Source organism: Accipiter gentilis, chromosome 4 (assembly GCF_929443795.1).
Source record: "Accipiter gentilis chromosome 4, bAccGen1.1, whole genome shotgun sequence".
NCBI lineage: Eukaryota > Metazoa > Chordata > Aves > Accipitriformes > Accipitridae > Astur > Astur gentilis.
In genome coordinates, this window is record NC_064883.1 from 25,399,706 (window position 1) to 25,413,154 (window position 13,449).

General features: G+C 37.6%; 1 protein-coding gene across 1 annotated transcript in view; it reads left to right on the forward strand.

Annotated features, from left to right (window-relative positions):
- Nucleotides 1–13,449, forward strand: part of MRC1 (mannose receptor C-type 1) — a 62,205-nt gene that overhangs the window by 14,551 nt on the left and 34,205 nt on the right. The window contains exons 6-8 of the mRNA XM_049798705.1: nt 2,056–2,202; nt 7,517–7,699; nt 11,453–11,610. Coding sequence (XP_049654662.1) covers nt 2,056–2,202; nt 7,517–7,699; nt 11,453–11,610 — 488 coding nt within the window. The remainder of the gene's footprint in view (nt 1–2,055; nt 2,203–7,516; nt 7,700–11,452; nt 11,611–13,449) is intronic.

Below are 13,449 nucleotides of genomic sequence, written 5' to 3' on the forward strand. Positions count from 1 at the left end.
TGGTCTGGGTTTTGGGTTTGTTTTTTGTTTTTTGTTTTTTTAAAAAATTATTTTCCTTTCCAATTTGTTTTGTTTATTTACTTAGAGATTAGATTTTCATTTTCATTTGAGATGAACCTACCCATGGAAGTAACATGTATCAGACTGAACCTGTTAGGCTAGTCTACTTTGAAGCAAACTCAGCTACTTCACACCTGTAGTTGCAATGTTGAACTCTGGTGCCATTATTAAAAAGCTAGTCTCTATGCCATCTGTACACATGGTGAAGAAGAGATGCTTTTCTGGTTTACCACTCAGAGTGTCTATATTAAGGTGTCTTTTTGCAGGACCCTTGTACCCTTGCACTAGCTATTCAGGAAGCCTTTGGAGACTAAAGTAGATGTCTGAAGTTATGCAGTGTAAATACTCTTTCTTTATCTTCATTGTGCATGTCACATGTATTTCATCTGCAGTAACTATAAATGCATGCTCCCTTGTATCACCTGGTGGCTTCCTTGTGTAGATAAGGCCAAAAGTACATTTTAGGTGGACAAAATTCTTGAGTAGGTAACCTTTGAAGAGTGAATTGAACTACTTTATTGAATAAATAGCTCTCCAATGGAGTGAGCGCACAAGGCAAACAGATGGGCTGAACTGCAAGTTGCTGTGAAGGTATTTATAGGTCTGTCATCCAAGTGTACTGATGAGGATCTGCATGTAATGAAGAGTGGGGGAAAACTGATTGTGACATAGAGCCAAAGCAGCAAGGGGAGCTGTTCATGACTGTTAAAAATACAGACAACTCTCAGTTGTCCTGTAAAGAATTAGATGGGGTTTGGTGTAACCAAAATGGGCTCCATTTATCTTTAACTCCTTATTTTCCTTAATTTCATTCAAAGATAATACTCTTAAATCCATACAATATATTTTATATTTGTGCTAGCTCTTTCATGACTTTCCTTTAGTCAGCCTACCTCTACCTTATTCCCATTACCCTGGATGTTCAAGAGCTGTCTGTTCTTCCACTCGTATTTTTTAAAAGAATTTGTGGAAGCTTCATATTCTTCCATCTCACTAGCCCTAAATAAACAACAAAAAACCATGGGAACTAAGTTATCAACATATAAACCAGAATTATGCTAGTTAGGCATTTGGGAGAGCTAATTCCCAGATGCCTAACAGCTGAACATTTTTGTGCATTAAAACAATTTAAATTTGTATTTTTGAAGTAAGCATATCTTTTTCTCCTATGGGAAGAAGATATAACATGACCTCAAATATAAGACTAACTGTAAGCTAAGGTAATGAAATTGTAATGTTATAAGAAAATTTTCAGTGAAAAATCTTGCATACTAAAAATATAGTTTTGCTGTGTTTATTGCTGAGCAGTGTTGACACTTGCTTGTTATGTAGTATAGTGGCATGTGTTCAGAAATGAAAGAAAATCGATGTGAAGTTTAATCACATTAGCCCAGATCTTGAAAAGTTCATCCTGTTTATTGCAGAAATTTGTTCTCTTCTACAGGTTCTACTTTTCTTCTAGATGTTTCTGTCAGTACTAATGCTAATCTTAAGCTGAAAACATCCAAATGTCCTGCAACTGTTGTATTGTTTAGATAGGTGGACAAGAAGTTCATCTTAGCAAAATAATTACTTATTATTTTTCTGCCTTTACTGTTATACTTAGTACAGAATTTGACTAGCTTACTGAACAGTTTTTTCACCTAAAGATTTTGCTCTGGAGTTTAGACATTTTTCACTTAGAAAGGGAAAGAACTCAAACAAAATAAATAGATGCACTGTAATACTTTCCATAAGACTTTGAACCTGTGAAGAGGCTGTTAAATTGTGAACTGGATAAATATCTCAACTCGTGGTTGCTGTGAAAAAATATCTCTTAAGGGAATGAACTTCCCTGTTCAGTCTAAACGACTGTGGAGTATCACAATTGTCTATATGTTAATGTATTTTATAATTAAAGCATGGAGCAGATTAGAATGTGAGAGTAATTGGGAGGGTAATCGTGATGTGTTTATACTTTGTTGTTGTTGAGTTTTGTTTTGGTTTTTTGTAAAGGACACCCTTCTCCAGAACCTGGAAAAATCTGTGCAGCATTAAATCCTGGCAAAGGTGCTAAGTGGGAGAATCGGGAATGTGATCAGAAACTTGGCTATATTTGTAAACGAGGAAATGCTACTTTAGAATCTTTCATTATTCCTACAGGTAGGTTTGGTAATAAGCCCTCAACAAATTAGTAATGACCAGTGTTTTTTATCTGTAATTCTAATAGGTATTTGTTATTGCACATGGTAAAACCACACAAAGGTCTCTGCAGACTGTGGCTTGACCAAGATTCCCTGTAAAAGTGAACAGTGTATACTTCCTTTTTGTTCTGGCCTCCCTAATTCCTCTGTAGTAATCTTTCTTCAGTAGCATTGAGTTCTAAATTGCAGAAATGGTGGAGTTCTCTTTTCCAAAACCAAGCAGAACTATCAGATTTTTTTCGTAAAATAAAAAGAGAAATAATTTAATGTTTTTTAAAAAAAGATGTAATTATCTAAAGCCCCATGTACTCACTGAAACTAATCTATTTCTTCTTGCTGTCATTTTTACTACTTATGAAAGTAAGAAAGAAAGTTTGCCAGTGCAGGTTGGTAGTGGACTAGAGGAATTTTTGAAAATTCTTTTGAGAGGGTTAAATAATTTATATATATATGTTTATGAATAAATATATATATAGAGATATATTACAAATATTTTACTTTTTAATAGAATTATTTTAATTATATATATATACAGACACTTTTTCAGAAGAAATGTAATTCTGGCACTTGCCTAATATATAGGAAAGACAAAACAGGGATAAGTTTTCATACCTTTATTTAGACTTGTTTCCTTGTTATTGTCTCTCTGTGTACTATAAAAACCTTGTAACTTATTCCTTTGTTTCCTTACTCCTACTTTCTGTTCTTTCCAAGTTTCTTTCTCTTTCCAGGACATACAGGTATCTCCTAAATCCACTGACATGATTTTGTATAGGTTTTAGAAGCAGAAAGCTAAACCATTAATGGATTTCCACTCAATTTATTAATATGCATTATTGGCAAACCAGATATTTTGGAAACTCAGTGTTTGACATTTGGCTTAAAAAACATGTTTTTGAATGTTTTTCCTGCTTTTGCCAATATATAACCAGTCCAGTCAAAACTACTTAGGACAGAGACTTCTGCCTAATTGTTTGGCTTTATTGCTAAGAGAAAAAAAACCCACAAGAATGAGCTAGTGTCTGGTTAATTAAATATTGAAATCAATATTTTATACTTAAATTAATTAAATTAATACTTCAGTATTGAAATCAAGCATATTTGTTGCCTTAGCTGAGAAGGACTTCAGTGCATATTTTAATTATTTCCTAAATTAAGATGTAAAGATTTGTAAGGATTTGTGTACTGCTGATAACCACATAGCTAATTTATATAGGTTGTCTTAGATTGTTCAATTGGCTACTGCTCAGCTTTTCAGGTTTTATACGTCAGTTCTTAAACACTGATGCCTATAAATATACTATCAATTCAATACTGGCTGCTGTCTTATTTAGATTTAAATCCAGTTTTGGGGGGTCTAATGGCCATTTCTTTCTTATGCATTAGGCTTTTGATTCTCCCCCCTCCCCCCTCCAGCCTCCCATTTTCCTAGTAATTTGGAGGAAGAACAGAAATGAGACAAAAGTTTTCAATTGTACAGAAATTGCTGAGTAAACATGGTGACAGATTAACCAGAAATTGGCAGTGATTCTCCTCATAAAATATTTTCCAAAATGTCCCATGGGGGGAAGTCATAAAAGGAATAAGCATGCAATCATGCAAGGTGTTAAGTGCCCTCAGCTTCTAATGATGTAAAGGAAAACTCATGGCAGATGATGTTTTCCTGACTAGGGCTCCTGAGTCAAGAAATAAATTAATCACAAATTCATACATACACTTAGTTGTGCATTTAACATTAAACACAGAGGCAATCCTTTGAAATTTTAACCTTAGAAGTTACAATTAAGTCTAACAAGGCAGTATGCAAGGACTGTGTGACAGAAGAACACTTTACAACAGAATATAATCATGCTTGTGTCCAAAACAAAGTAGAGAAAAATCGTCACACAATATTTATTTTTGTTGCAGATGAAGATTTTCACAAAGCCAACAGCTGTACATTTTTTTTGTAGCAGAAGTGTTTTTTTCCAGCAGGGGGCCACATCATTGTATACATCTGAGTAATGCATACTCTTTGGGCTTCAAAGCATTTGCCCTGTAATACAGCAAGGTGGATTAATAGGAACCTGTTACTTTCACCTGCAAAACTTGCTTATTTTTTAACTTAATTGTCGAAGGAAAGGCTGTCTGTCTGTCTACCTCCACCAAGTGACTTCCAAAATAGATTTCATTCCAATCCAACAGGGCATAGTGACCTTAAAGTATTGTTTCTAAATGTTTCATGAAACATTCAATTAGAGGAAATAAATGCTCTTAGCATCACTGTTGTTACTGCTGTGTGAGGTCTCTCTTATCACACCACAGAAGATGGGTGTGAGAGGTAGAAATTTGAATCCCTGAATTACAAGACAAATTTCAGCTAGTGCTTTCACCCTTTTAGACGCCCAAGGCAATCACTATGAGATCTTCAGACTTCAGGAAGCCAAGCTTACAGTTTACAAAAGTATTTGCTCTCTATTTGCAAATTAATCATTCTATGCTTGCATACTTCATTTCTGTATCTTGATCTATACCACAGTAAATTAATCAGCTAGACATTTGGGATAACATTTTTTACACATCAATATGATTTTCTTTGTTACATCTTACTTGTAATTTGCATTGCTTCTTTTGCTTAAGTCAAATGAAGTTCAGGGAGTAGTACTTGTTTCCATTAGGATGAAAAAATAGATTGTATGGCTTTGTGTTCTCATGTATTGTCTTTAAAGAAAGAATAGGGAAGCACAGACTTCATTTTTGCTGAGTACTGGAAATGAAGAACTGAAGACTTTCTCTTACTGAGAAATCCCCAGCTAAGTCATTCAATAAGACATACACCAAAGAAACTAGACTGTCAGCTGCTTTTCTTGTTTTGCAGCCTGCAACAATTTCCCTGCTGTTACTGGATTTACAAACAAAAGATTCTCCCACCTTGCCATAGCTGTTTTAGTGTTTACAGTAATAGTCTCAGTCTCCTTTGGTTGGAAAAAGAGACTCTCATGGACTCACTCGGGAATAAATACTTTTGTGACTGTCTTTGTAGCTATGTCTGAACTGCTGATGTCTGTTCTATTCAGTGTTTACAGTTAGCAGAAGGGTGCACTAAGTGTGTTGGAGGTGGATATATGCCTAGATTTTTTTTCAAAGCTGTTCTCTGACTGTTATAGCAAAGTGTCATGACCCAGACTGGACAGACTAGGGAGTCATGTTTAATTCAAAATTCCCTTGGAGGCGTGGTAGTAGGTGGCAGGGTTTCTTACAACAGGAATTGGCATAAGACTATTTCTGTAAACTGTGTAACCCAGGGTAACCATATACATCAATTCAGGGAATAAGGAGATCCCTCCCGTCAAGTCATGAGGCTCAGAGCAGAGCCCCTTTCTTTCTAGACTCCTCATCAGAGAAGGGCCCAGGTGTGGCTGGATCCACTCTTAGTCTCAGACTTGGTCAACGCTTTATATCTTGGAACGGATGAGGTGTAGGGATTGTGGAAAAGGAAAAAGAAAGAGAGAAGAAGACAGAGAGAGAAAAAGGAAGAGAGAAAGATTTCACTGGTCCTGGGTCCAGCATTGGTTCAGTCAGACGAGGGGTCCAGTTCTGGTGGGCTTGCACACCTGGGGCTTCAGTTTGTGTCCTTTTTGATAAAAGGACATCCTTGCCCCTCCTTTGGGCAGGCACTCGAACTTATTAGGCTAATAAGCAGTTTGTGAGCCTTTAGGCTTTGGGGTAGTTTGAGGAGTAACTTCTCCTTCCTTGCAGATGTGGCCATTGTTTGATCTTTGTATCAGAACAGCTTATCAGAACAGGGACCTGGGCACCCTCCAGCACGCCCTCCCCCTCCTGTGAACTTGCCCCACCACAATTTTTGAGTCATTAACTCTTTCAGTCTCTCACACAAAGCACTGTAAAATGCATACGTTCAGAGCTGAGACCAGACATAGGACAAATTGGGCAGCTGTCTGAAGCAACAGACTAACCTCTTTTACCTTAACAGATGTTAAAACCTTAACAGCATTTGCCACCTCTGTCCTCTCTTATTTCTCTCAACACCACTACATCCATAGAGTTTGTTTTTCCAGGGTTCCCCCACTCACTATTCCAGTTCTTCCTCTCCTGTGGCAGGACTGACAGGGCTCTGAGCAAGCACTGAGCCCCTTCTCATGGGCTGACAAAGTTCAGTTTTACTTAAACTTTGTGAGAACATGCTAGCACTTTTTTGAGGCAGGTTTGCAAACTGCAGCAGACACTGTTTGTAGCTGTGCTAGAAATCTGCTTTGTGACACCAAGTATCTACTAATCATCAGTATATTCCAGTTGAAACAGGATATGTGCTTGCAATGTGGACCTGACTGGTCATTACTTTGGATGCCTACTTAAATATTTCTACAGAATATACCCCACTGTTATACACAAACACATTGCTTCTCCTTCCCTGACATACACAAATTTTTTTGCCAACAGAATTTCTGCAGAACTGCTGTCCTTGTTCTACTCTATGTATTGGTGTTTGCTAAACCCATCTGCTGATTATAAATAAACTGCAGCAAGAATCATAATTTGTTTCTGCAACAGCAGTATTCTGTTTATTGTATGTTCAGGTGGCACTCCTATCAAGGCTGAATTGTTTGCTGAACAGCAATGTGGTTGTTGGGAGTACTCTGGTTTTTCTGTTGAACTTTTAAAAGCGACTTTTAAGCATAAATCATTTACTTTGATAGTATAGTTTTCTCAATGAAGCTTTTAAAAAGGATTCCTAAAAGCAGTATTCTTATTCAGGTTCTCTTGTGATCCTGTAGAACCAGTTGTTTCTCCTTTGCTAGTCTAGCAAATGGGGCTAATCCGTAAAATGCTTAAGGTTTGTGGAAAAAAATTACCCTCATAAATATGTTTTGTAAGCCCAGGTTCTTAACATATAGCTATACAGCGTGGAGGAGAAAGAGCAATGCTGACATGAGTGCAGAAAAATGATAAAGCACGGCTCTGCAAACCTTACCTTTTAGTATGTATGTATGCATGCATATAAAACTAAAAACTGTGTTTTATGGTAATTTTTAATTCTGTCTTTTCACAAGATTCAAGCACTTGTTTGCAACTGTAGTAGTGTTTAAAAATCTGAAAGTTTCAACTTTTAATCATGCATGCAGATTATTATCCCTGTACATATTTTTCAGCTGTGCTGTTCTTCATGAAGAAAAGATATAATTAATTTGTGTGTAAAATCTTTCCTTATGAGCTTTTCGGTCTTTAGTTAAGAATAGAATTCTGAAACCCTTCATGGTAATTTTTCTTTTCAGAGACTAATGTGCCTATTAGATGTCCTGATCAATGGATGTCATATGCTGGTCACTGCTACATAATTCACAGGGACCCCAAAATATGGAAAGATGCTCTAACATCTTGCAGGAAAGAGGATGGGGATCTGGCGAGCATCCATAATGTTGAAGAGTACAGCTTTGTTATTTCTCAGCTTGGGTACCGTGAGTATTTTTTTACAATAAATTATATATATGTATACTAAGAAAATAAAGAGTTTTGAGTATGTCTTACCTATTAGAAAAAGGAGGAGACTGTTTAAAAAAAATAATTTTCCTGATCACAGGGTGCAGAAGGAGATAAATTTTAAATTTAAAAAATCTTTGGAAGAAAAGAAACACAATAAGAACACAAACCCCAAACTCTACTGTCACAGAAAAGCTGTGGTCAATGTTGTGAATTGCATCAACCCCAAACTCTATTTCTTAGGGTCTGCTTCTACCTCCTTTTATACAGATTAAAACAATTTTCAACCTTTTCAGAAGCTGGAAGGATTTTTTCTATTGGTCTGCAAAGATGGATGAGGGGAAGCAAAGTCTGTTGGTCAAAGACAGTTTGGGAAGATCTGGGTCCTACTACCAGCACTGTCATGTCCTTATTTTTCAAGTCATGCTGCTTGGGTTTCTTTTGAAAAAGGAAGCTGTTTGTCCCATTATGTGCATTCAGATGTGCCCCAAATTAAACATGGTACTTAGGTGCTTGGTTTCTGAGCACACATTCAAGTTGTTGCAAGGCAAGTTAAGCTACAGATGCTGTGTGTTCATTAGGGGAGATGCAACCATGCTGATGCTGAGCCAATTTTGTGGTTGCTATTGCTTTATGTGAACTTGATTTTGCATGTAGGATCAGTTACTGCTTTTTGTCGGGATGAGCATGTGCACACCTATGTATGCTTCTTTGCAGTAACTGATCCTGTGCGTGCTTTTAGTGCCAGGTAAGTGTGAGTTAGTTTATCCTTCACTGAAAGTGCAGTAAGCTGCTTTGAGCTGCAGTGTAACAGCAATCTTGGTGTGGCAATCATAAAATAGCTTTAGTTTTGTATCCTAGCCAACTCCATGGCAACTTGTACTTGTCCTTACATTCCTGAAAGAGTGATTTGTTGTTCTTTCATGAACAATATGAAACATTTACTCTTTTTCAAAGGACATTATTAGGAAAGGTAGGACCTCTTGACGAGACATTAGGACATTTGAAAGAAATTAGGCTTTAAAGGATTTTTTCTGTATTTTCACCTTACTCCTTCAAAGTAGACTATTTCATAGTTTAATGCATTCTCCAGAGACCTTTCCTGAACTGACTACGCTGCACTGTTTTTGTAGAAGTGAATGTTTCTGAAAGGCAAATAGTCCTGAAGGAAACCAGGCTTCTCACATATGGCACACTGACTGCAACAGGCTATTTTGAAAGCATTCTTTTCAGAGGATTAAAACTGGAACAAGTAAAGAAGTCTTTTAAGGGAGTTTATGACAGTATCAGATCACCCTTGTTCACCACTGAGATGAGAACACCATGTATTGCAGTGCCTAGAAAATCTTGTCTGCATCAGAACTCTGCTGCAATAAGTGCTGTACAGAAAGAACAAATATCTATCTTTGTGCCAAACAATTCACAGTCCCGTGATAAAACAAAGGAAGAAGGGGTACAATAAAATGAATTTTGTCATAGTAGCTGAGCTTTTGTTGGCACCACCCACAAAGAGAACTTTAGAGAGGAACGTGAAGAAGAATAAAGAAGTGCATTCTGGGTATTTACACAAAAGTCCAGCATGTGATATAGCACAAAAGTGGGCCAGTGCATGTCTGAGAGAGTGGGAAACAGCTTATTTACAAGTGGCTGGGGAAAAAACCCCTTGGTATTTAGTCACCCAGCTTTAGAGATGAGTGCAATACTCTAAGACAGCATTTCTTTTTCAGAGGAGAAAATATTATGTAGGAGGAAGGTCCACAGAACCAGAAATGTTTGCATGGCTTATTTAGATGACTTTGATGTAATAATTTTGTTAAAGAATGCTGTTCATATTACCATGGTGTGACCCCACCACAGTAGGAGGTCTGGCCATGGATGAGGCATTTGCTATGCTAGGTGCTCAGTAAACACAGTCAGAAAAAATTTAACAAATAACTAAACAAAAAGGAAATTAGAGAGCATGGATGGAGGTAGCTAAGGAGGGAATGAGAGCATGATGGGCAGTGGAATTGGAACAGGTTACAATTTTGGTTGCAGAGGAGAGCTTAAAGGAGGGTACTGAGATGTGATGTTGATGAAAATGGAGCCTGACTTCCTGTGAATCTGAGCCCTTCTTTTTGGGGGAGGGATGGTAAGGACAGTATAGATGACCTATGAGGGCTGATCATACTTAGGTATAATAAAGATGGGAGACACAAGGGAGGGAAAGAGAAAGGAGAAAGAGTTGACTCCATTAAACTGATAGGCTGGGAGGGTGACTTTTGTAGCAGCTTGGTTGGTCAAAATGGGAAGCCTCCATGTTCCTGTAACTAGCAGATGGGAAAAATGTCACAAGAGTTTTAAGTTGTGGGAAATGTGTTAATCAGAAAGGATTGCCTTGATGGCAATGACTTTTAACTCTTTTACAGTCACTTCTGTGTCTAGTGACAGCAGCAACAGAGAAGAAACAATTATAGTTCCATTGAGAGACCCACTCCTGCAGCTGATGTCTTTTCCCGGTGGGCTCACAATCCCATTTTTAATTTCCTGGGTGACTTCATTATCAGGTTGTCTGTGGTCAGTCTGGATATGGGATGTTAGAGGAAGACTTATGGAAGAAGGCAAAAACTATGACAACAAACTGAACAGGAGAAACCTCTGAGTGCTGTAGATGGGTTGCAGAAATGCAAGGTCATAAGTGGTGGAAAAATGTTAAAAAGTAAAGTAGTCTCCCTATCATTCATGAAAAATACTCATGAGTAAGTTCTAGCAAGCAAGTAGTTCATACTCTGCTTGGAAAGACTGCTATCTAAGGAAAGGACTGTGCATGTAGTTGGTCAGTGTGATCTGAGCCATGGTGCTGTAAAAAAAAGGAAAACCTGCTGCCTTGAGCATAGGCTGAATGACAGACTATAAATAAATAATTAAATAATAATTAAAGAAATGCCAATTGCACTGAAAAAGTCATAAAATCAGTTCTAGAGAGGAATACTCTTTGATGGTGATGGAGTTCAGACTGATTATAAATGCCCAAATTTTAATCCTCCTTATTCAAATAGTCTATTCAGAACAAAACTAGGTATGAACATTATAGTAGCAATAGAGTGGAGAATTTTAAGCACAGGCAAATAAACCTCTAAGAAACAGCTACCATAAAGTAACATCCTTGATCAGGCCTGCACTTTCGTTCCAGCCAAAAACCAGCAGTTAACTCCATTAACTGTAAACTGAAAATTCCAACAACTACATGAATTTCATTTTGCTCTGAAATGAAATAAAATATAGGAACACCTGTAATAGGAAAACTTGCAGGTACTCTAGTTGTCAGCTGTAAAAGTCAACACTGGGTGTCTGAGCATTAGAAAAGAAGGCACTTCTTTCTTCACTATACTAAAGGTAGGAGGCAAAGGGGAGGTAACATTTTATTTAAGTGTTTATTCATCTCGTTACAAGAGTTGTGAACTGGAAAAAAGGAATGAACCTGCTGTGTTGTAACATAATTCAACAAAGAGAGTATTTTTGCTGTTTTATACAAAGTTAAACACTCGTATTGCCACTATAATGAGTGGCCTTTCCTCATAACTGGAGTGGGTATATGAAGAACAGTCTGCTGTCTGTATGAAACAGGGAGCCTTAATTTCCTTTGACTGCCTTTTAAACTTCCTGAGAATAAATTATTTTCCGTTCCGTGAAGATAAGGCTTCACATCATATAAAAGGACTGTTATCAACCTTGTTAATCGTATGTTTTAGAGCCAGCTGATGAGCTGTGGATTGGGTTGAATGACCTCAAAGTTCAGATGTATTTTGAATGGAGCGATGGGACACCCGTCACGTATGCCAAGTGGCTTCGTGGAGAACCTACTCATGCAAACAACAGGCAAGAGGACTGTGTTGTTATGAAGGGAAAGGTAAAGTCATGTGGCTATTGACTTAATTATAATTTCATTTATCATTTGGGCTTTTTTCTATGCCAGAGCAAAAAAGTAGGGGATATTACTGTTTGAAGCAGCCTATTTTAGAGTCTTACAGGTATTACTTTTTTGAGGAAGGACCCCTGTTCAGGGTTGCCAGAAAGTTGTTTTTATTGTCTTGCCTGAGAAGCAGGCAAGTGGTGGCTTTCTTTGGAGGGAACTGCTCCCCAAGATCTGTATTTCTGGATTTCAGTTTGTACATGTGGGCTTTTTTGAAGAAGCTTTTAATTACACTGTGAACCACATGAACATGTAAATGCTTTTCTTCAGGAAGCTACAAAGACCTTTTGGATATGTTTGGATTTTTTCTGCTTTGTCCAAGTATGGTATATACACCTACCTTAAAAAATTGCACTAGCAATTTTTAATGATGTTAGAGAGAAATACTATCTTTAGAAGAAAATAGAAGCTTTTGTTTTCTTTTTCTAGGCAAAGTTATCAGTCTCAGATCTAGGTGGATTAGATGTTATGTTTGTATCTGCACTGCACATGAAAAGCTGTGAGAAAAGTAGTTAGCAGTGGCATTAGTGGAAGCCTTTACTGAGTGACTGTATATCTACAATTAAAAGGCTGCTTTGAAAAGGCTGCCTTTTGGAATATGGCAATGATCGATGATGCAGGTGTAATACAGGAACTGAGATAATACCTGGTATAAAAGTCAGTCTGTGTGTGATGTTGCAAAATGGTATTTTTCATCTTTCTGATAATTAAAAATATTGAACTTACCACCTCCTTCAGGGTTTACCTATTTTATCAGGAGGAAAAAAAGTATTTACCCATACCAAAGGCATTTCATTATTTTGCAAAATTAAAACTTGAGGGTTGTACTTTTGGTGAGTGGACTTATAAATTGAAAAGGAGAACTAAAAATTTTTTCCCAGTTGGCCTGAACACTATACAGAGCTTGCCTCATAGGGAAAGTCTGCACTCAAGCCCCAGCAGACCTAGTTTTCTAACTTGCTTTACTTAGGTGCAATCATCAACAACAGTGGCATGTATGCATGCAGTTTGTTCATGTGCCTCCATCGTTCTGGTGCACAAACACTCAAGTTCAGAAATTGAGTGCAGCGGAAGAAGGCTGAGCCAGCTCTGCGGCAGGAAGAAGCTGTAGAGGACATAGAGGAGTTAGCAGGTGCAGCACTAGCAGAAAAAGGGACCACGTCATCAGTTCCAGAAAGGAATGAGGAAGAGAACTAAAACAGCATCCTTGGGAGAGCAAAACCACAGTAGTATCCATGGAAGAGGCAAGCCTGTGCAGGGTATAGGGAAAGGTATATATTAATCTCCCCAAATTGAGCAGAGCTATGTGTGTTTGTGGAGGTGTTCTCTGGCTGGGCCAAAGTTCATGTCTATAGTTTCATTGCTGTATGAACTGAGCAGGGAGAAGAAACTTAATGTACAGTCAGATGTGTCCAGAAGGTTAGAATTTGATCTCTATTTTAGTGAAGAATTTTGGACTGGTCAGAAGCATGAGTAAGATTATAACCTATTAAAAATTCCTCTCCATTGTGTTAGTGGACACGCTCTGGTGAGAAGACCATAAATGTATACTTCATCCATGGCAACCAGGCCATGGTACACATGGTAATTGAACAGACAGATTTTTAAGGGTGTGAAGATTTTTGTGCTCCCTTGACTGTGCAGTGGCTGTGCCAGTGCTGGTTAAGGATGTCGTAGATGCTATGTCTAACAGAAATATAGGGTCAGACAGTGGAAGGAAGCTGAATGCTCAAATATGAGGATCAGTCAATTGAGGTTGTAAATAGCAGTTGCTTC